This window comes from Pan troglodytes, chromosome X, assembly GCF_028858775.2.
Source record: "Pan troglodytes isolate AG18354 chromosome X, NHGRI_mPanTro3-v2.0_pri, whole genome shotgun sequence".
In the NCBI taxonomy this organism is placed as follows: domain Eukaryota; kingdom Metazoa; phylum Chordata; class Mammalia; order Primates; family Hominidae; genus Pan; species Pan troglodytes.
The window spans coordinates 10633558-10657892 of record NC_072421.2 but is presented as its reverse complement, the minus strand read 5'-3'; the positions used below and the strand labels follow the sequence as shown (position 1 = coordinate 10657892).

Sequence of the window (24335 nt, the reverse complement as noted above, 5' to 3'; positions counted from 1 at the left end):
CAAGAGCAAAACCAAACGAAACATCACACAGCACACGCCTGCTTCTCCTGTCTTCCGCAATCTCCTGTCTTCCCCTTGTGGGGAGCCGCATCATCTGGATCTAACTGCGGAGCCAGCCTGGGAGTGCAACCTGGGACTCATCCTCAAAGAATCCCACTCCTCTTCCTCCCGAAACATTCGGTGGGTTATGAAGAACTGGAGGTTCCTGCCCCTGGATATGATCATCACTGGCGACACGCCCTTGTCTCTGTCTCTCCTTACTTCAGTCAGACTCTCTGGGCCTTCTGGTCTCATCCCACCAAAACCCATCCTCAGGGCACTCTCCAAAGTGACCTTCCTAACTGGGATGCAATGCTTTCACACAGAAACCTCTTTGAAAGCACAAAGTCCAATCTCCTTAGCCTGATACAGGAGTCCCAAAACTCACTTATCAGCTTCATCTCTATTTTCCGTCCTTTTCCCCAAAAACATTCTCTACACAGACTGAACTTCTGCGAAGTCCCCAAATATGCTTGGCTGGCCCCCCGGTGCCTTTGCCATGCTGACTCAGACCTCTTCTGTCACAGGAAGGCCTGCCGTCTTCCCAGGCACGCTGCAAAGGCACCTTTTCTTCTGAAGCCTTCTCTGATCCTCTAGGCACATGCGTCTCTCCCCTGCTTACGCGGGCTGCCCTTCTTCCCCCTTAACACTGAGCACATGAGTGTTTTTATATCTTTTCTGTTTCCCATCTAAACTATGGCCTCTAGATGGCAGGGGCACAGCCTCAGTCACCTTTATACTCTCGGGACCTTTCACTTAGTGCATACAACAGAGTGGTTTGTATAAACCATATACAAAGGAATAAAATTCCATAAAAAGGAATAAAGTTCTGATGCTCGCTATGACATGGAAGAAACTCAAAAAACAGCTAAGTGAAAGATGCCGGGCACAAAAGGCCACATAGCATCTGATTCCATGTCTATGAAATACCCAGAACAGGAGACTCCACAGAGACCGAAAGCAGACTAGGGGTCACCAGGGCATAGGGGAAGGGGAATGGGGAATGACTGCTTAATGGAGATGAGATTTCCCTTTGGGGTGAGGAAAATGTTCTGGAACAAGACAGAGGTGATGGCTGTGCAAGACTGCAAATGCACCAAATGCTACCAAACTATTCACTTTAAAAATGGTTCGTTTTACGTTCTGTGAAGTACACCTCAAAATGGTTAAAATGGTAAATTTTACATTATGTCTGTTTTGCCACACACACACACACACACACACACACACACACACACACACGGTGTGCTTGCTAGAATGTTTCCAGGTAAGTTCTCCTTGGAAATGCCTTCCCTGTCTGCTCTCCTGTCAATATCCTTTGCTCACCCCTTTTCACACCATCCTAGAAAGCCCCTCCTAGAAAGCCTCTCCAAGCCATAAAAGCTCACAGGAGGAGATTTACAAACCAAAACAAATGCAAAATCAGAGTCCTGCTCTTGTCTCAGAGATGAGATTCAGTGGGCGTGGGGCATCCGTACCACCAAGCCCTGGGAAGGACGAAGCGTGTTAACGAAGCCACGGGCATGTGCCCAGGTCCACAGCATGGTGGCCCTGTGAAGTGAGCAGCTCTTACGTGTTACCAGCTGCCGCTTAGACTATCAGCTGGGAAGCCCAGCTCAATAGGCCACATTTACCCAAACACACACAGCCGTGAAGTGCCAGGCTGGCAGAGAGCCACTGGGGCCTCTCAGCTTCTCTTCTGCCAGGTACTTTCCCTGTCCAAAAAGCAGTGGGTCCACCTAGAAGTCCTCCTGCCACCCGGACCTGCCTGGGAGGGCAGCAGGGCCATAACGGGAGGTATCCCCTGTCTCCAATCACCACTGCTCAATCTCTGGATAAGAGCTGCAATCGTGCCCAAGGACGAGTGCCAGGCACCAAAAACCCCACTGCCCCGAGATCTGAGATGGGGCACTCAGATCTTGGGTGCCAGCAACTGACAATGTAGGAATCAGCCCTGAAGACACCAATCTGGGTTGACTGCACAGTGGGGACATGAGGAGTCATGGGACTGGACTAGAAAAGTGCCTCAAAATCACTCAGGTGGGGGGCACCATGCACCTTCAGACCCTGCAGCCGCCCCGCACTTCACCAACCAAAGGACAGAAAGTAAGCCAAGGGGAAGCCATGCTTCATATCCTGGTAGTAAAATGACAATGACAGAGCCACTGAGGGAAGCCAGAATGAAAATGAGAGAGAGTGAAAAATGGATTCCCAGCTGGGACCCCATCGAAGAAAGCTGACGAAGAGACAGCCAAGATTAAGGGGCAAAGAACAGATCTAGAACAGGGTTCCTATACCCTGGCACCATTGACATTTGGGGTCGCCTCATTATCTGGTGAGGGGGGGCTGTCCTGTGCATTGTAGGGTGTTTAGCAGCATCCCTGGTCTACACCCACTGAATGCCAGCAGCACCTCTCCCAGGCACAGCCACTGAAAATGCTTCCAGACAATGCCAAGTGTCCCTGAGGGATAAAATCACCCAGGATGAGAAGCACTGCTCTAGACAGTTCTACAAAGGAGGCTGGCATGGTCAAAGACCCATTGTTTTTGCTATGGTCTCTATACCATTACACACACACACACACACACACACACACACACACACACACACCCCAAAAAGGTTTGGTGTATGAAAGCTAAAGTTAAATGTATAAGACGAAATGAAGTGAACATAATCACTTGGGCACTTATTCCAATAACTTGTCAGTTCCACTCTGCAACAAATAATTTTTTCATTATGAGAGGTATCTCTATTTCCAGACTGCCTGGGAAATTTATTCCTTCTAATAGTTATTAAAACCCTCCATTAAACATATTATATGCAGTCCCTAGCAAGACACAAGCAAGGTACAGCTACAGAACTGCTTCACTTTGTGAAGAACTGAGCTAATGGAAACTTCGGATTACATTTATAAAACCCAATTTAATGCTGCATTGGAAGGTAACGATTGTTACACTCTACAAAAAGTTTTTGGCATCTTTGATATAATGCCACAGATTTTGCACACTACTTACTATTTATGTGGTCCATGTAATAAACTCCAATTTGTTTATCATATACGGTTTCCCATCCTAAAGGAAGTTCGTCCCCAACACAATCGGCAAAGGTCAATGGCTTTGTTATCCTGCAAAATAAAATTATGAAAACAAATTTGAAAGTCAGGTCAGTTTTGTATAAGTTTGCTTTATCTTATCTAATTGACTGCTTTTGCTCCAAATATTTGGTTGGAAAATTAATTCACCAGCTTTGCCTAAATAACTGTATTAGTACACTTGCAATCAGAAGCATTACTATCTCAAAGTGCAACTTTAAATATGAGCAAAAAGAGATATTCGGTTACTAACAAAACAGGTAAAGCAAGCATCTTCTTCCAAGCAGTATGTTTAATGAGGTGACGACAATGGAATGTAGCTCTTCCAGAAAAATCAGAGAGCACCTATGCTCTGTTCTCATTCCCTGAGAAATGTTCCCCTCACAACTTTCAGTTTCCATACATTACACATGAACATTGGCTTAAATCTATATAAAATGCATTTGCAATATTTTCATCTACCACTGGTCATGAGTTTAATAAACATCAACCGTTGGCCAAATGCAAAGAGCCAAGCAAGGTAACAATACAATGATACCCACGCCCTCCCCCCTACTAAATGCTTCCTGTATTTCTTACACAGTAGGAACCAGAAATTTCAGAGTCCTTTTTTATTTTTCTGGAGAAAAACAATAAAAGCACTTTGTCTACAGGCATCTCTCCCTGAAGAAAATCTGATTAAGGAAATGTGGGCTTGACAAGAGAGATAAAGTAAAGAATTTTCAGATGGATTTTTAAAAGTAGACCTCCCCCCTCCCCGATCCCCCATGATCACACTGATTGACAAGACAGTGTTAGGACTGCAGCTGTCATATAAAACGAGACACACCTATAATTGTCTGAGTCTGGGCAGCTATCTCTTGGGCTGTCTCTATAAATGCACACTGACTGCTATGCATGGGAATCCGATCACCTACATTTCACTAAGTCAGTCCTCCCACTTCTTCTGTCCCTAGACCTGAGAAAGTGACACAACCACAGCCAAGCCCCATGAGACCAGTATGAATTTTGAACACGTGATTTCCCCAAACTGGTTTGACAACAAGGCTGTCTCTCCCCAGGGGCATTCAGAAATTGATAAACACCATCAGAACAACACTAGTTTTAATCTTCATTCTAAACACATGGTTTTAAGAAGTTAGAAACAATATAAAAACAGAAATATACAGAAGGTGAAATATGCCATATATATCCTCCCAAACACGACTCACTCAAAAAATCACATCACAAGATGAGCCTACTGTATGTAGTTTGTCCCATCCTGGAACTGATGTCTGCAGCACAATGCCTTTACCAGTCAGGAACGTAATGCCGTATCGAGGGTCCCAGTCAAGCAGGTAACAGCAGACTGTTGTGTATGATTTGCATCCTGAATGGGACCCAACCACAGCAAAAAAGAAAATCCTACTTTAACACAAACTGAGTTCTGAGCAAATTGCTGCTAGTCTAACGTAATGATATTCACAAATAAGCCTCTAGAGAAAAATGCCCATGCACAGGTACATTCTAAGCACATTTACATACACGATCTCATTTAATCAACAAATACTGGCCAGGTGCAGTGGCTCACACCTGTAATCCCAGCACTTGGGAGGCCAAGGTGGGAGGACTGCTTGAGCCCAGGAGTTCAAGACCAGCCTGAGTAACACAGTGAGACTCCATCTCTACCAAAAATAAAAAAAAATTAGCTAGGCCCATGCCTTAGTCCCAGATACTCAGGAGGCTGAGGTGGGAGGATTGCTTGAGCCCAGAAGTTCGAGGCTGCAGTGAGCCATGACTGCACCACTTGCACTCTAGCCTAGGTGACAAGACAAGATCCTATTTCCAAAAATAGACAAAGTAAACAAATATAGTTGAGAAACCCATCCTTATAGCACTGCAGAGCCAAATTCTGGCACGATTTTCAATAACAGCATTGAGAATGTCTAGATGTATTTTCCTAATTATCATTCCAAAATATTTATGGGCTAGGGATTTCAAAGTTTTCTCTTGTATAGCATATCCTATCTATCATGAATACTCTAAACTTTACCAATATCAAATGATGCTTTTCTCCCAAGAAAGTTGTTGGTGAGTAACATTACTTCAGTCATAAATAAATCACTTCAGAGGAGTTATTCAGTTCCAGAATCTATTTGATCACATCTTTTTTAAAAAAGGCTGGTCAAGTGAAGCAGTGGGAGAGGAGAAGAAACAAAGAAATCTGTAATTGGTTGTGATCAATTAGTTGTAAACACCACTGCACTTAGATCAGCCAAAGGAGAGCCGAATAAATCTTGGCTCCTCTTTCATCGTCAGAGGGGAAGTATCTGGAGGTGTGGAAAACTGGTGTTTTTTGGTGGTAACTTTTCAGCAAGGAGTGTTTTCTGGCTCTTGCTGGCTAAAAAGCATGGTTCCTGCATGTCAGGATGAGGCCGAGGCCACCCAGGAGTAATCTCAGCCTCATCTGGGGACAATCAGCACCCTCAGCGAGGTGGTCGGCTTCATCCTGGACAATCCCATGATCCCTCATCCTGCCAATGATCATCCTCCCACTTGGGTGGAGACACTGATGTCCAAAGACTCTTCCCCAAGCACAGTGGCTCTCCATGCAGAAATGCACAGCATTGAGCTGGGCGTGGTGGCTCACACCTGTAAACCCAGCACTTCGGGAGGCCAAGGCGGGCAGATCACCTGAGGTCAGGAGTTGAAGACCAGCCTGGCCAACATGGCAAAACCCAGTCTCTACTAAAAATACAAAAATTAGCTGGGTGTGGTGGCGTGCACCTGCAGTCCCAGCTACTCAAGAGGCTGAGACATAAGAATCGCTTGAACCCGAGAGGCAAAGGTTGCAGTGAGGCGAGGTTGTGCCACTGCACTCCAGCCTGGGTGACAGAGCAAGACTCCATCCTCAAAAAAAGAAAAAAAGAAGAAATTCACAGCATTGAGTTTGCCAGAGCAAACCTCCTGGGCTGGTGTGAAAAGTCCTCCCCAAGCCAAGCCCATACAAAGCTTCTGGCTCTTTCTGCTTCAACTCCCTACCACCGCCCCTCTGCACCCCCCACCCCCTCCCCAACACACACACAATCTCTTTTCCAGGCAAATGAGTTTGTTTGCCCGCCTTCCAAAACATCACACTCATTCCAGTCTAAGCAATCTGTTCTCGGTCTTTCCTGAACCTGTGGAGAGGCTTCCTCTTCCCCTCTCGTACCCCAATCCCATCAGCCCTGCAAAGGCCAGCTTGACCCTATACAAATCATCACCGCCAAACACCCACGGTCTCCACTGCCTGGAAGCCACATCCATTCTCAGTCACTGGACGCAAAACACCGCTCGTCATGTTTCTGACATTTGTACACATCCTCCACATAAATGAAGGTTAGCTGTTTAGTCTCCTCACTCAACCAGACTCCAGCAGGGATCTTGGAGGGAAAAGAAGCTTTTGAAGCTGAGAATGATCCTAAAGCACATCGGCTTTACTCCTAAGAGAGTCCTTCATGTCCTCTCTCAGAAGCCAAGGCCATGGTGACTCCACATATCCGTACCTGCAATTTCCAACACACCCTTAAACTGACCCTCAATGCCAGATTCACACTTCTCAGTATTTGCCAAGGAATCCAGAATCCAGACCTTTGCATGGGAAAAAGTTCAGTTCGCAGAGCATCTTCACGTCTGTCCACATCACATGGGCAATTTTTACATTTTATTGCACGGTTTACAGTCATTGATAGAGACACAGAACTATCTCACGGTAGAGCCAAGGTGGGCCAGGGACGGAGGAACCAGCTTTGTGGGCCTCAAAGCAGCCAGGCTTACATGTGGTTTAATGCATTTTGTTTGTACTATTTTATCAAAATAAAAGGATAGAAAAAATGAAAATGCTAGTGCTGGCATAGGCGCTGTATGAACTGTATACAGTTAAGAGGAAAGTAGAAATTGCTGGGTATGTGGAAAGGCTAAACCCTTAGATAGCCACAGGACTAAGTTGAATCCAAAAAGAAATTTAATGCAGGCGAAAAAGAGTCAGAAATATGTCAAGGACTACGTGTAAAATATAAAGCAGAATTGGAGATGTTCAAATATTTTCGGTTCTTCAGGAAAGGAGCCCTGGGCTATCCCCTTCCCCAAATGCACTAAAGTCTTTCAGCTTTCCCATGCTCATTCACATGTATGCGAAAGCAGGGGAATGGCAATACTGCAGTTTACTCCCCTCACAAAAAAACAGAAGAGAAAAATTAAAAGTGGAAAGCGGCACACTATCACAAGGAGGAGCATAGAGAAATCAGTGGTCTATTACCAAGTGGAAGGAGACAGGAAATCTACAAACAAAACAGGAGAGCTCAAACCACCCAATTGAGGCCATTTAGCTTCAAATGAAAAAGAACCTGACGCCTCAACATCTCCCAGATTCTCCTCTATTACAGCATCATCCAATGACTTAAACTCTCAAAGACATCAGGAATTTATTTATGCCTAATTTTAATTCTCCAAGCTATTTTCACACCTACCAAAGATGTAGGGCTTCTAATCTTGTGGTTAAAGTGTCACCAGGGGGAATATTTTCTATTTTTGTAAATGTCATTTTGTTTTCCCCAGAGACAGGGTCTCACTCTGTCACCCAAGCTGGAGTGCAGTGGCACAATCACAGCTCATTGCAGCCTCAACCTCCCAGGCTCAAGTGATCCTCCCACCTCAGCCTCCTGAGTAGCCGGGACCACAAGCAAGTGCCACCACACCCAGCTATTTTTCTTTCTTTTTTTTTTTTTTTTTTTTTTTTTTTTGGTAGAGACAGAGTCTCACTATGTTGCTCAGGCTAGTCTCACACTCCTGGGCTCAAGTGATCCTCCCACCTTGACCTCCCAAACTGCTGGGATTACAGGCATGAGCCACCACGCCCCAACTGATTTTCATCATATTTGATTTTACTAGTTAAAATGCTGAGAAGACAATTGAAAATAAAGGTAGAGCTAAAAAGAAAAAGCACTTTGTTCTAAGATCCCTGTTTCTCTGAGTATGGTACTCCCCCACTCCCAGTTCTAGTCAGTTTCAACTGTGATGGGGTTCCCAACATTGACAGCAGTCCCAAAGTAGAGTATTCTGAAATAGTCAGGGCCAGTAGATCAGCTGGCTAGGGCAGCTTCTCATTTCTGACCTTAGAATCCTTTTTAATACATGGAAATAATATTAGATAATAGAATTTGAGCAAATAGATTAGCAATTCGATTGTGTCTTCTTAAAAACATCACTAAGCCTTTTAATAACTTTAAAGACCAATTTTTTTTTTCTGAGAATCGTAAAAAGTGTCCTTATTAACTACCCAGTGGGGTATTACTGGTGTCCAAGTAGGGCCACAGATGGGCAGGGGATATCAAAAGGACAGAGGTGGCTGAGAAAGGGAGGAAGATGGGGTGCAGGATAGCAGCGCGCACACACTAGTATTTCCTCTGAGGTTCTGTCTTCACCCACAGGGATGCCATCTCAGGTTCTGGAGTTCTCATCTCCCCAAAAACTTGATGCTAGATTCTCCCCCACCCAATCCTTCCCAGTCTCCACAGACAGACTGGGGGAATTTTTGTTTCCATCACAAAAAATTTAGGAGACACTTAAATGGGAGAGAAATGTCCATTGACACCACCACACAAAGGCAACCACTATTCCTATATTAGTATGTTTTTCTCCACCTTTTTTTGATGAGTTGTTTTTATCTGGTATTTTCTGACGTACTCATGATCACACAGTATGTGCAATTATCTATCCTACCTTTTCCACTTAACTTTGTAACATGTTTACTTAATTCGTACCTTGAGGCTCTCCAAAACTTACTTGAGCTAGCCTACCCCTATAGCGTAAGAATTCTGTCCCCCTTGTCATAAATTATTTGTAAACATCACATGGAATAGCTGAATAGCTCAAGCTCCTTGAGAACAATTACCCCATCTCAATCACCTTTGATTTGGTCCAAGACAGGGCATGAAGCTGGTGTTCAATAATTCCTGCTGAATAAATAACTTGCATTTGTACAAATCCTTCACTAAAGGGATTAATGGAATTTACCTAAGCACTCTCCTATTATTGACATCTACATTATTTCCAAATTTTCACTAATATAAATATGCATGAGAGCCACTCATGCTTGGGAAATAGTTCAGCAATTTCCCAAACACTTAAACATAGAGTTATAACCATACGATGCAGCAATTCTACTTCTAAGTATATACACAAGATAAATGAAAACATACGTTCACACAAAAACTTGTACATGAATGTTCATAGCAGCACTATTCATAATAGCCAAAAGGTGGAAACAGCTAACAGCCATCAACTGCTGAATGGATAAATAAAACATGGTCTAGCCATACGATGGAATAGTATTCAGACATAAAAAGGAATGCAGGAATAGACGCAAGTGTTGGGGCACTGACCCCCACGAACTTTCAAAATCCATGTATAACTTTTCACTCTCCAAAAACTTAATTACTAACAGCCTACTACTGACCAGAAATCTTACTGATTACATAAACAGTTGATTAACACATATTTTGACATTATACACCATATTCTTACAATAAAATAAGATAAAGAAAATTTATTAAGAAAATCGCAAGGAAGAGAAAATATATTTACTATTCATTAAGTGGAAGTAGATCATCATAAAGGTCTTCATCTTAGTCTTCATACTGAGTAGGCCGGCATGGACGTGGAATGGTTGGTCTTGCCGATTCGGGGGGGACAGAGGCAGGAGAATAAGTGGACCCATGCAGTTCAAACCCATGTTGTTTAAGGGTCAACTGTATTGATACATGCTACAACACAGATGAACCCTGAAGTCAATGTGCTGGGTGAAAGAGGCCAGACACAGAGGCCACACATTGTGAGGTTCCATCTAAAGGAAATGTCCAGAATAGGCAAACCCAGAGAGACAGAAAGTGGATCGGTGGTGACCAGGGGCTGGGGGAAAGAGGGAATGGGAGTGACTGTTAACGAGCACAGGGTTTCCTTTTAGTGGGAAGAAAATGTTCTGGAATTAGATAGGGTGATGGTTGTACAATCTTGGGAATATACTAAAAACCACTGAACTGTACACTTTGAAATGGTGACTATTATGACACATGTGAAATATATCTCAATTTTATATTAATGATAGAAAGAATATCTGTGTCTATAAAGCTCATAAGCCGTACTTATAATTATTCTTTGAAAAAATTCTCAGAATTAAATTTCAAGGTCAAAGGATATGCAGTTTTACCCCTATATCTTAAATTTGATGCAAAAATTCAGACCATAATGTCTACATGGAATATAACCACTCAAGATCCAGAAGCCTTGGATTCACATTTTAGCTTCTTTTTCTCTCTTCTTTGTCCTACATTTTTTCCATAGCTCATATCATACTAGATACAATGTCATAAACTTATTGCATTTCAGTTGGGTATTGCCTCTCGTCTTTTAGCTCTGTCAGCGTCACTTATTTACCAGGCACCCTGGGTCATCCACTTAGGTACGTCCCAGCTTTCTGCTCTTTACTGTCAGTAAGAGAGAGGAGCTGACAGTAAATATTTGAGAGATGTTGCCAAAGCGCTCTCCCATCGCCTCACACTCTCACCTGCAAAGAAAGAAGTGGTCTTTTTCACCACCCTCTGGGGATAAGTTTAATGCATTCAGCCCCAGGCTCCAGATGAATCCACATGGCCTAAGCGGGCTGACCTTCAGGGAACAAGCTGGTAGGGAGACAGCGGAGGTTTGACAGCGCTTTTGGAAGGTGGGGGACTTCCTGGGCCAGCTGCCACTGTCTCTTCATCCCACCCCCGCAACAGCATCAACCCCAGAGTCACTCACTTTCTCTGCCCTCAGCCACCACCCAGAGAGCTGCCAGATGCAGATCCTGCCCTTCACAAACCACATTTCTTGGTTCAGCAGAGCACACGAATACACACTGCTGGTCATTCCAGGGCCAGAGAGGGGAGAGAAGAAAGAAGGCACAGCCCAGCTTTTGTTCCCTTTTCGCCTACTGTATCCTGCTGGGTCCCTTGAGAGATGGCACCTGGGCCATGTAGCTTTAAACAACACAAATGGATTCCCTCACAGTTCTCAACATTAGAAGTCTAAAATGGGTCCAGGGGCCTGCGTTCCTTCTGGAGGTTCTGGGGAGAATCTGTTCCTGTAGCCTTTCCACCTCCTACAGGCCTCCTGTAGTCCTTGGCTAGTAGCCCCTTCCTTCCTCCAATCTCAAAGGCAGCATGGCCAGATGAGTCTTTTTCAGGATGCCATCTTTCTGGTTCTCTCTATTCTGTCTCCTTCTTCCACTTATAAGGACCCTTGTGATGACACTGGGCCTGCCCAGATCATCCAGGATCATCTTCCCTGGGCAGGATCCTTAAAGTCATCACAGCTACAAAGTCCCTTTTGCCACACATGTCAACATATTCACAGGTTCCAGGGCTTAGAGACGTGCACATCTTGGAAGCCATTATTCTGCTGACCACAAGACAGCAGCTGGGGAGACTGCAGGGCCAGAGAGGGCGAGCAAGGCAGTCGGTGGCAGACCCATGCCCCGAAGCCCACACCTTCCCTGGACCAAACTGTAGGAAACTACAGGTGGGTAGCAGAAGGTGGAACAGTGAGAAGGGATGAGCGCTGCTGATCCCTCACACATTCTCTCCATCAAAAGGAGGCCAGGGCAATGCTCTGACGCTTGTGCTACACCTTCCAGTCTCAGGGAACAAGAAGATCTTTATATTTCCAATTCACGTTTGTTAAAATGCTCTTCAGAGAGGACACTATTAATCTCGGTTTCAGTTCCAACCCAATCCTCAGGAAATCCTAATGACTTCCTCCACCTTTTCTAAGCTACCTGGCTCACAGTGAGTTTCAAAGCCCGCCGGAACTTGGACACCAGCCCGCTTGTGGTTACTTAGGTGGTGAATTTGACCCTGTTTGCTGTGCTAGTTGCTTCTCCAAGCTTTTGGTGGCAAGCATTTACACTCAGAGCCACGGCTCTCCCGTAGCAGAGAACGGGTCCCTGAGCTCCTTGAAATTAGAAAGAAAAATTGATAAGCACAGTACATGGCATTCATCAGATTCCCAGGGATGTTGATCACCCCAAAAAAACGAAGCTCAGAAGTTCTTTTAGAGAGACTCCTCGTTCCTCTGTCAAAGTTTAAAATAGTAGTGAATGTGCCACAAACCTGTCACACTAATCCTGAAAAGCCATTTGGAATAATCATTTAAAATCTGTGTTTTTGCCCAAGGTATTTATTTAGAATATGCATAGGAATTGAACTGGCTCTTGTCTTCAAGTCCAATTCTATAAGTCTAGAATGTAGGGCAATGAGTAATTACACCTAGAACTCAATCTAAACGTTGCAACCATGTATTAATATAGTGTGAGTGTCCCGATTGTTAGTGATAGAGCCTCGGAACTAATCATTCTTAAATAACATTTGTAATTTCCTTGTGGAAATGTTAAGTCCTCTTGAGAATCAAAAAAAAAAATTATACATTGTCAGTCTTTTTATTGTCTCTAACACAAAACTATCATAATTAATGGACAAATTCCCAGACTAATATAAAAAGCAAACAGCTCCTCAAATGTATTTCAAGGAAAAAAGGGATGTTTAGAGGCTTTATGAATGGCAGTAAATCCGTAAGACACTTGACCACGGATGCCTGTAGGTGTTTTTTGCGGGGGAGGTGGGGAATGACCACAGAGAATCAGATGCAGGTAAACCCCTGTGCCTGAGGAGTGCAAAGCTGCATTGACAGAAGACCGCCAGCCTCAGAGTCTTCAATCTGAAACACGAAGAGCACACCACCAAGATCTGTCTCACTGCTTCAGTGGTGACAAGGTGTAGCACTGTCCTCTAGCCCTCAACCATGTCCATCTCACTGAGACTTTTCTACCTTGCCATAAGCCTCCCAGGACACAATTCCCCTCATTGGCACCTACACCTTCCTGAACGTCCACCTGAAAAGCCAGGTGCCAGCATGTTCTCCAGGGCATAGCTTTTCACAGTGAAGCAATGGGCCAGCCAGCCTGAGAGAGCTGAGGGAGCCTGTTCACAGCCAACTCGCCTGAGTTTGAAGGTCAGTGTTACTGATATCCCAGCAGGGATATCACTCAGGTCATAAAACCCCAGTGAGAAATATGTCAGACGCATCTTTTAATTGTCACAATGAAACGGTACTACCCCATCAGTGAAGCCAATACTTAAAGGCTGCGTCCTATGAGTCGGTATTTGTTACCCAAAGCAATGGAGCAGCAACAGTGCTACATATCCACCAAACCCCTGCTTCCTCTTCCTCTTGGGCCCACAGAGAGATCACACTTCACAGTCTCTCTCCCTTGCAGCTGGGTGGCACCATGTGACTGGGCTCTAGACAACGGAATGTGGGCAGAAGCCATGTACACCCCTTCCAAGGCTTGTCCCAGAAGCTTCTGGCAGGATTCCCCATGCCTTCTCTCTTCCCTTGCCTGTGGGCCCAAAGCAAAGAACCCACTGGAGGACAGCAAAGCCTCAAAAAATGGGCAAGCCACACCACAGAAGCAGCCTGGGTCCACCCTCCACGCCCCAACCAATACTAAACTGACATGAGTGAGAAACTTCTATTCTGCTAAGCAATAAGACTTTGGAGCTGTTAGTATAGTTAGCTGGCTAACCCACTTGGAGATCTGGACAAAGGAAGGAAATAATCAGAATTTGTGAAAAGTCTGAATATTTCATCTTATTTGATGACATGAGCATCTTTAGTGATTCACAAAAAAGTTATCCAAGTATAGACATGTTTTGGAGAGAACTGGTTTGTCCTTCCCCACTATGGAGTCCTGCGGGGCCGGGGTAAGAAAGACCACTGCCCACATTTCCATTACGGACAGTGCTTCTTGCTTTATAGCATAGTCATCATTTGACAGGCTACCTCCCCTAACAGTCTGTGAGTTCCTTGGAAGAAAGGATTCACCTTTCTAAGCCAGAGCCCTCAAACACAAGAGTCCTTCATTAAAGTGCATGATAAATTAATCTGGCCAATTTCAGGAACTGATACCATAGAAAAACCAGTTTGGAGCCAATTAACACTTAAGAAAGAACTGGAAGGGGACAGAAGGGCATTTTAACTTGACTGAGATCACAAGGCCTAGATTATAAGAAATGCAGGACTCGGGAGGCCAGAGCACTACAGGGTCATTCCTCACTCGGACAGCTCTTTTTTTAGACAGATCTATCCTTGGAAGGAAGGTGACTTTCATCAGCTACCAGAGCTTGATGCAACATCCCTGAGTACCTCCCCTAGGCCTTTTGTTCTGAGTTTGCACTGACCATGCCACCTTCTGATCTACAATCTGGTTTCCTGAATGTGGGTCTGCCCACCAGAAAGGGAGTGTCCAGAGAAGATAAAGAGACAAGATCTTAGCAAGATGTTCTATCCTCCAGCAAAGAATAAACTGTTCTAAGAAAATCAGTCCAGGAGGTATTCAAGAAAACCAGCAAACCCCTGGGGCTCTGCAGCCCCAGTGATCCTACCGGTTCTCAGGCATGTTCAGGCATTGGTGCAATGGAAGTCCAAACACCTGAAAAATGCCACCCAGTAATGACTGAATACATCTAAGGTCCCTCGGTACATATTTTATTGAATCACAGACATAGATGGGAACAATTATTTAAAACTTTAAGGGAGAAAAACTTCAAACTGAGGAAACTATACTTTAAGTACTTCCTAGAGGTTGAGCATAGGCAAATGACTCAGTCTCACTGTGCCTCCATTTTCTCCGTTTTACTATAAGGTGATGAGGCAGAAGGCCTGAGACTATTATCAAGGTTTCTGGAATGTATTACATTCTCCAGTAATGCCTGTTTTCCTTCCATTTTATTTTTTCCTCTAAAGACTGGAAGAATGTCGCTATTATTCTGATTTAGCAGCATAATACTGTATGAAAGGAACATAATCTAAAAGCAAGCTGACCTGAGGCCAAAATTCGAGTCTACCACCCAAAGGAAACCAAACCCAGAGGGGCACCCAACCGCAGCCATCATCTGAGTGCCCCCCAGCAAGGGTCCCTCTGAGACAGAATAACAGAGAAAAGGAATTTCTCAACAAGCCTATCAAGAGCACACTCCTGAGCTGATGTGAAAACACTTTGTTCACCTCCATATATAAGCTCTAGGGATACAATTTACAGTAAATAAAATAGAGACAAACTTTAGCCCAGCTGGTACAAAGAATTCTCTGGGGCAGCACTGTCCAATGGAATCAGAATGAGAGCCCACATATTAATGCAAAACTTCTTAAAAGAGTAAAAAGAAACAGGCGAAATGAATTTTAAAACATGTTTTATTTAACCCACTATACTGCAAATACTATCATTTTTACACGTAATGACTACAAAAATTACAAATGGAATGCTTTTCATTCTTTATTTCAATGGAGTCTTTGAAACCCGGTGTGTTTTACAGGTTAAGCCCATTTCATTTTAGGACTGACCCGATTCAAGTGCTCATTTGCGTGTGGCTGTGGCTACTGCACTGGATATCACAACGTCACACTCTCATCTAAATTCTACAGTAATTTGAGTCTGCAAATGATCACAGGTGCACAGGTGCATCACTTAAGAAAGACCTGGCCTGAGTTGCCATCCTCCACAAGCCACTAGTGGGGATTTTGAAGGAACCACACTTCTAAGACCACAAAACCGCATACAGGGAACTCCTGGCTTCCCTCCAACCCCCTCATATCCATCCGCATTCCCAGTAACCCATGGGAACTGCTATCCCCAAACCTGGATTGTTCTTTCCCTTTGCCAAGTTTCCCCTCACCCCGCCCCTTTCCTGTTCAAATGCTAATGCTTCTTCTAAGATGTGGCCCAGATTCCTCAGGTCCAGACCCAGCCCAGCCCAGCCAGAAGCAAGCTGGCCTTTCTTTGGCCAGCCTCAGCACTTGATCTCTTCTGTGGCAGTTCTTAAAACTCTAAGTAGAATGCGGTCATTAATAAACATTGCAACTCCCCGAGTACTAGTTCCTTCAGGGCAAGGCTGGCATCCCCTCCAATGCTGACCTGACCCCCACAGGGCTCCAGGGCTTGCCCAGGAGGTGCTCCACTGCGTATACAGGATGAGTCGGAATTACTTGATCAATGCTGAATGGAGTCTGCCACCCAAAACAGGTTGTCTGTGGCAGCTCTAGAGCTGATTGTAGATGGTACTGGTCTGGACAGGAAATGCTCATGAGTAGGTGTGCAGATTGGAAGCTGGAGAGACTGGATCAGAGGGAGAATGGGCTGCAGTGTGACAGATGCATGGCTTCCTCTTCAGGGACCGGGCAGAACAGGTGCTCGGGAGCTGTTTACCAGAGTGATCGGAAACTCGGGCTTGTCGCATTAAGAATGGCATCATGGCTGCAAAGCACTAACAGGGGGAGCCAATGCAGGCTAGAGGACCTCGTTAGGGGACTCCCAAGTCAGCTCTGAGCCTTCATTCTACAGCTGCTTACAAATCCCTAGACCCACCCCACGCACGCACAGACCAGCCCTCAGTACCCAGCCCCCTCCCGTGGACCCAAATGGGTCCTCCTCACTGGCTCCAGACCAGGCTTTCAGGCATGATGGCCCAGAAACCAGGAAGAACCCCAGGCCACTGCAGTTCCCTCGTCAAGGAGGGCAGAGAAATGATACCATCCAGGAGTCTGACTTCTGAAACATGCTTTTCCCTAAGAGAAACCAGGCAGTGGTAGTCAGGCAAGTGGGACTGGGGACAGCAGGGGACAATGGGCGTGTTCTACAACCTAATTGTGATGACAGTCACACAGCTGTATAACTGACTAAAATTCATAGGACTGTACTAAAATGGGTGCATTTTATGATATGGAAATTACACCTCACTAAAGCTGTTTTTAAAATACACACACACACACACACTGACGTTCTTATTGAATACTTCATTTACAGCGGGGAAAAAAGAATTTAAGGATTCCAAGTCACATGAAATACTTGGGAGAAGAAAAAAACACAAGACTTGGATGCTATCACTAGCTTCGCTGTCATCTCACTCACTTGAAGCTGTTAGATGCATCTGGAGATTTTTATGTGTAAATTCCAAGTCATGGCTGGTGGATGTTCCAGAATATCTTCCATCTGGACACATGTTGAAACATTCCCGAAACTAATTACTTCCAATCCTTTGTGTTCATTCATCCCATTACTCTCTATATCAGGGCTCTCACACTATAGTCACAACCTATCAGTGAGCAGTGAAATTGAGTGAGTAGGTCCCTGGCAGTATTTTATTTTAAAAAGAAAATATTAAAGCACGTCATACTTCCTAGGGGCAGTACAGTATGTACATGTCATTAATTTTTCTTATGGTTGTGTATGTAATTAAAATAGGCTCCTTATTTTTGGTAACCGTCCACAGTACTTGGACAGGCAAAGCTGCAGGACATATGTATACATAGATACATCATGTAAATACTGGAGCACTGAATGTGCAGGGCCACTGCACGGGACGGTGCCAGGTGTGCAAACTAACACTGCAGCCACACAGCAAAGCCCAGCACTGTGCTCAACCAAACACTTAATCATCACGATAGTGTGAGGAGGTGGGCCCACTATCACCATCCCATGTTACCTAGGAGGAAGCTGAGCTCAGGGACACACACCTGAGAAGTGGTGAGACCAGGATGTGGGCAAGGGCAGTCAAGGACTTGGAAGCCACGCCAGAGGCAGCCAGCTCCCTGCACTTCCACACGGAACTCAGAGAACCGATTCCAAGCAAACTTCAAGGGTTCCAAGAGCTCTTTATAGGAATAAGTGTAATGTGAACCGTATTCCGCTTTTGAATACTTTCTTATCTCCTTTACCCTCTTGACAAATTTCTAACGATGATTACTCTGGTGAGAGTATAGTTAGAGAAGCAAACGATCAACCTTTTACTTTTAATATTGCCAAAATTTTAGATGGGACCCTTAACACAGTCCTTTCAAAATAAAATACAGTATTATAATATTTTGGTCCTTAATTTACTACTGAATACAACAGGAAGAGATATTTTAAAATTAAAAAGGAGAAGTTTTAAGGAAGGATTTGGGAAATAAAGAAACAAATAGTAACAATGGACGGAAGAAGTAAATTCAACCGAATTGGGCAAGGAAAACTACACTGGCCAAGGAGAGCGAAGGGGCTGAACAATAACATTCTTTAGAAATGGCATCACAGGGAAGGCGACCCAGGATGCGTCTCGGCCATCCGTTCAGACGACAAGCGGCACACAGGGGTAAAGATGTCAGTCCTTTGGGCTCTATAGTATCAATTAAAGCTTTTCCAATACTGCCAAGATCAAGTCCCCTCCCCACTCTGGTTTGTATTGGAGCCCAGCTGCAGAAAGTCCTGCACCAGGATTCTAAGAGTAAGAACAAAAGGATTTTATCACCTGCCTTTTTTGGCATTAATTAACACTCCACACCCCGAAGGAAAAAAAAAACAACAACAACAACTTTCAGCAGTCACTTAACTCGTTTTCTTTGGGGCATGAGAATTCCACTATTTATAGATGCATCGCTGCATATATCACCAACTGAATCCATGAACAAAAGCACGGGGGGGAAATGCCAAGCATCTGTGACCTCCAGTCATCCAGCCTGCGCATATTAATTGTGTGCCAGGAAAGGATGCAGAAGAGAGCAGCCGCCCCAGGCAGTGGTTCTTTTTAAGTCTTGGATCTCTTTGGGAATCTGAGACAAGCCATCGATGTCCTGCCTGGAAAGATGTGCCTACATGTACACCCAAGATGCTGCCTCAAAGATACACAAAATGCTACCAGTCTGGGAACTCCAGTTTCAGGAACCCTGTTTCCAAAGCTCCAGGCACAGGGGAAGAGCCACCCAGGCAAACAAGCGCAGCTCGTGGGGATGGGTGGGTTTTAGAAGCACTGGGTTCAAGGCCCAACAGGAGCAGCAAGGCTGCTTCTAACCTGCCTGGGGAGGGGAGGAATGGGGGACGCTGGTGCCATGATGGGCAAGTCCCAGATGGACTGGGACCTGCCCTAGGTTGGGTGAGGGTGGGTGTGGTGAAAGGAAGCCTCCTGAAGAAAGCCTGGGCCACCCTGATAAGGAGATGGGTTCTGCAGATGGCAGGATGCCACTGGGAAGTGAAGCAGGGCCTGTCATCAGCAGATCTGCTTTGTCGAAAGAGGCTGCAGGGAACAGCGGGGAGGGAGGCTGAGGTGTGGGCAGAAGGGAGCCCGCCGTCTGAGCAAGGCAGGAACAAGGGGGCCTGAGCAAGCACTGGGCCAGGACAGTCCTTCTTGACTCCACAAGGAGGCCACTGACTGGGAGCCTGGCCATCATCTCCGCTCCATACCATCGCAAGAGGGACAGCAATGCCAGAGCTCACTTTGTAACCATTTCTGCCCGTTTCCGTGACCTTGATGGTTTCCCTGTTAAGCGGCATCAGGAAAACATGGAGTGTGACGTCTTCTGCAGTGTCTCTGCATTAACGCGTGCCCATTAAAGTGGTAACTTACGATGAGTGTGAAGATTTCTACCATGCTAGGCTCCCCTTCAAGAAGGCAGGACTGGGGTCCCTGTTGCCTTTATCACAGACTCCTAGCAGGGGCCTGACACACAGGTATGTCAAATGAACAGGTGGGGAAGTCCAGGTGTTCCTGAGCTGGACTTAAGACGTCCTGAGGATACAGGAAGCCCCCTCTAAAATAACAGGCACTGGCCAGGCACAGTGGCTCACGTCCGTAATCCCAGCACTTTGGGAGGCTGAGGCAGGTGGATCACCCGAAGTCACGAGATCGAGACCAGCCTGGCCAACATGGTGAAACCCTGTCTCTACTAAAAATATAAAAATTAACTGGGTGTGGTGTCGGGCGTCTGTAATCCCAGCTACTCAGGAGGCTGACGCAGGAGGATCACTTGAACTTGGGAGGCAGAGGTTGCAGTGAGCCAAGATCGCACCATTGCACTGCAGCCTGGGTGACAAGAGCAAAACTCCGTCTCAAAAAAACAAATAAATATATAAATATAAAATAAAAGAACAGGCACTGATGGAGGACTCTGTCATTTTGCTCAATATTGGCTCACAAGAATCATTAACAACAACAACAACAGAATCCTCAGAGCAGGACTGTGGGCAACAACACTTGATCCAAAACACGCACAGGCCAGACCTATCAGCAACCGCCTGAGGCAGCTTAGTAGGGAGCCCCAAATTCTCCTTTAGAAGAGAAAAGAAGTAAAGTTCTTCACCTGCAGGAGCACAGGAAATACTCCACATAAAAACAATTATTCCAAACTCTATACTACATGGAACCAAGCCAGTGTATGTCACCATATGCCCCTGCCACTCTGGCAGAAATTTCTGGATCCTTGAGCATCCGGAAGGCTATTACCATTCACACTGAGCCTCTCCAGTACCACCACTGAAATGTGCCTGCGGCCTCAGGGAAGCGGTGCATTCTCGGCCTGGCTCACACACGCTGGGCCAAGTCCACCTGAGGCTGACTGTGTGTGCTGGGCAAGAGTGAGCCCCTCGGAGGACACACACTGGGCCGTCTGCAAAGGTTCCTCCAATCTTTACACCACCACTAGGAAGCCTGCAGAACCAGCCTTCAGCCACACAAACTCGGAGGCCTGTGGCTGTGCCCTGAGCTCCTTCTCTTAGCTGATGCACGTGACCATGAGGCAGGAATAGAAGCCCCACCTCGAGCCCTGGCTAGGCAGAGCTGAGCTTCGGCTGGGCAGGACAGCTGGCCAGTCAAAACAAAAGCACAACACCCAGATGTCTCCAAGACTGAAAGCAACACTGAGAACAAGTAAGCTGCCATTTTTCTGAACTACATTTGCTCTCTCAAACTTGTCCATGCACATCCCAAAAACTGAGCCAGCAGCTGAGGATTCAGCACTGTCATCCAAGAGAACTGTCAGGTAAATCAGGCCTGCTTAATTATGTTCAGAACTGCCTGGCCACCCATATCGCTGGAACATTGCTTATCAGGACTCCACAGTGAGTTCCTTTTGCTGACGCAAACTTCACATGCCCGAGGTTGGCTTTGTGATGGCAGAGGGGGCATGTCAGAAGGAAGGGGTGACTGCCAAGTCCAGAAACCAAGGGAGGCCAAAGGGCCATACTCACCTGGCTTTCACACATGATGGTCCAGAAACCCAATCTCAGAGAACAAGGCTGCAAGGGCAAAGGCCCTTTGTTTTTGCATCTTGCAAAAACTAGTCCAGTGCTCTACACTCAGAAATGACCTTAACTCAGTCTTCTCACTCCAGGCATCCACAGTCCCCTTTCCCTGGAGAGGCAGCCTCACCACAAGCCCAGGCAACCCTGATCCCAAGATGCTGCTTAGCTCTGAATTTTCACTGAAGGGCAAGTGTCTCCAGACGCCCCCACCAGACTCTGCACACCACAAAGTCAAGGATCATAGAGGTCCTGTCTCCCAGGACCTAGCTGGGATCCTGGAGCGCGCTATGCTCAGATGAATAGATGAGTGGGGGGATAGAGGGAGAAAGGAGGGAGGGAGGGATGGAAGGATGGACTAAAGGATGAATGGAAGCAGGGATGAATGGAGGCAGGGATGGCTGACTGGACAAAGGGATGGGGGGACGGAGAGAGGGAGGGATGGGTAGATGGATGCAAAAATGAGGGAGCTTGTTCTGGAGAAAACGCCAAGGGTGTGGCTGGACAGTCACTCCATAGAGAGGTTACCCGTGATGTTAATCAGCCATCTTAGCAGAAGCCAGGAAGAAAGATGGGCTTACACCAGCAGAGACACTGCCAGTTTGAACTACAAGGACAGAGAAACTGGAAGGGAATGAAACAAGGCTGTTGGATTTCTTGGATTCTATAGGATGCGACCATAGATATATTCAGATGAGAACACAGACTATTCTTCAAGAAAATCAAAGAATCACCCCGAAGGCAATTCAAAGACCATCCGGGCTGCCACTCCCACACAGGGCTAGGGGACAAGGCCGTTTCGTCCTCAGTTTCAGAGGGTGGGGGCCTCACACAGTCAAAGAAGGGCACCCAACAGAGCTGTGAGGGTGATGCTGCCACCCCAGTGGGCCTGGAAAGCGGGGCATCTAGCCAGAGGATTATTCTGGAGCCTTAAGATCTCATGGAATTTGTCTTGCTAGGTTTTGTACTGGCTTGGGACCTGCTTTCTTTCCTACTTCTCCCCTTTGGAACAGGAATGTCTGTCCTATAGCTGCCCCACCATTGTATTTTGGAAGCACACGTCTGGTTTTACAGGTTCACGGCTGGAAAGAAATTTTGCCCCAGGATGAATCATACCTCAAGTCTCACCCATACCTGATTTAGACGAGATCTGGATGAGGCTTTGGACTTCAGAGTTGACGCTGGAATGAGTTAAGACTTTTGGGGCTGTTGGGATGGAATGAATATATTTTGTATGTGAGAAGGATGTGAGTTTTGGGGGGCCAGGGGTGGAATGCTATGGACTGAACTGGGTACCCTCAAAATTCATGTTGAAACCCGAACCCCAAAGCATTTGTAGATAAGGCCTGTTAAGGGGTGATAAAGGTTAAATGAGGTCATATGAGTGGAGGGCCCTAATCCCATAGGGCTGGTGCACTTATAGAAAGCGGAGACACCCAAGTGCACTCGCTCGCTCTCTCTCTCTCTTCCCCCTCTCTCTCTCTCTCCGCGCCGCCCCCCCCTCCCTGGCCCCCATCCACTTTTGAGAGAACACAGTGAGCAGGTGGCCATCTGCAAGCCAGAAAGAGTCCACACCAGAAACCAACCAACCAAGATGGAACTGGATCTGGGACTTCCAGTCTCCAGAACCACAAGAAAACAAATGCATGTCGCTGAAGCCCCCAGCCTGTGGTACTCTTACGGCAGCCCAACCACACACAGACAGACAACCCGGCTCCAGTGTCAAGAACAGTGGGAGAACCCGGTGCCCTCAGGGGAAGGAGTGTGGCGGAAACAAAGGAGCAGGCAGAGGCAGTGGACAACCGTTCACTAGAGTATTTTCCCCAAGCGGCATATACTTTAAGTCTAAAATCTTTTAAGACTTTGGCACCCTTCACAGTCCACTAATTACACTAGCGCAGGGATTCTCAACTAGGGGCCATTTTGCCTCCGGGGGATACTTGACAATGTCTGGAGATACTTTTGTTTGTTATAACTAACTACAGAAGAGAAGAGTTCCTGGCATCGGGTGGGTGGTGGCCAGGGATGCTGCTCAATATCCTCCAATGCTCAGGGCGGCCCCTACAAAAACAATTATCCAGCCCCAAGTGCTAATAGTATCACCTATGATCATTCTCTAAAATACGTGAGGAGCTTCACATATAAAGAGGTACATCACAGTGCTACTTATAATAGCAGAAAAAAAAGGAGACAAGCCAATGTCCAATGCTCAGGATGTGATCCAACAAACTACTGCATAGCAACAATCATCGAGAGTTAGTCCTTGAATACCTGGCTACATGTGAGGCTCTCGTTAGGTGCTGTGGATGGAGGAAAAAAAAAAAAAAAACCACAAAACCAGAACTCCTGTGTTGGTGAGGTCTACCTGGGATAATTTTCAAAATATGCTAAATAAGACACTGTAATAACCTGGGAGTACTTTGGCTAAATCGTTAGGAGAAAGGGTGGCTATAAAATTATTTGAAGTCCGGGCACAGTGGCTCACGCCTGTAATCCCAACACTTTGGGAGGTCGGGGCAGGCAGATTGCTTGAGCTCTGGCATTCAAGACCAGCCTGGGCGACATGGCGAAACTTCATCTCTACAAAAATTAGCCAGGCATGGTGGCGTACATCTGTGATCCCAGCTACTCAGGAGGCTAAGATGGGAGGATCACTTTCAGCCTGGGAGGCGAAGGTTGCAGTGAGCTGAAATTGCGCTACTGTACTCCAGACTGGGTGACAGAGTAAGACTCGGTCTCAAAAAAAAAAAAAAAAAAAAAAATTACTTGATATATAATCACATTTTGGTTTCTTTCTTTACAAAAAGAAAAAAGACTAGAGAAGACACCCCAATACAGCTGTAATTGTCAGTAGGGAAGTGGGTGGAATTGTGGTGTGTGTACAAAACTAAAAGCCATTTTTTAAAAGGAAGCTTTTACCCAGAATCTAACATAGCCTCCTCTTCCCATGATCCCTAAGGACAAGTGCAGCCATCACTGAATTTTTTTGAGTTCTGCTCCTCTCTGCCTTAGAGAGAGGCAAGCCAGGTGGCGAGAGCCGGAACCACATG

At 45.9% G+C, this 24335-nt stretch overlaps 1 protein-coding gene across 2 annotated transcripts in view; it reads right to left on the bottom strand.

The window, feature by feature from the left end:
- WWC3 (WWC family member 3) overlaps positions 1–24335 on the bottom strand; it is a 129128-nt gene that overhangs the window by 78017 nt on the left and 26776 nt on the right. For both annotated transcript variants that reach the window (XM_016943328.4, XM_016943327.4), the window contains exon 2: positions 3055–3164. In XM_016943328.4, coding sequence (XP_016798817.2) covers positions 3055–3164 — 110 coding nt within the window. The remainder of the gene's footprint in view (positions 1–3054; positions 3165–24335) is intronic.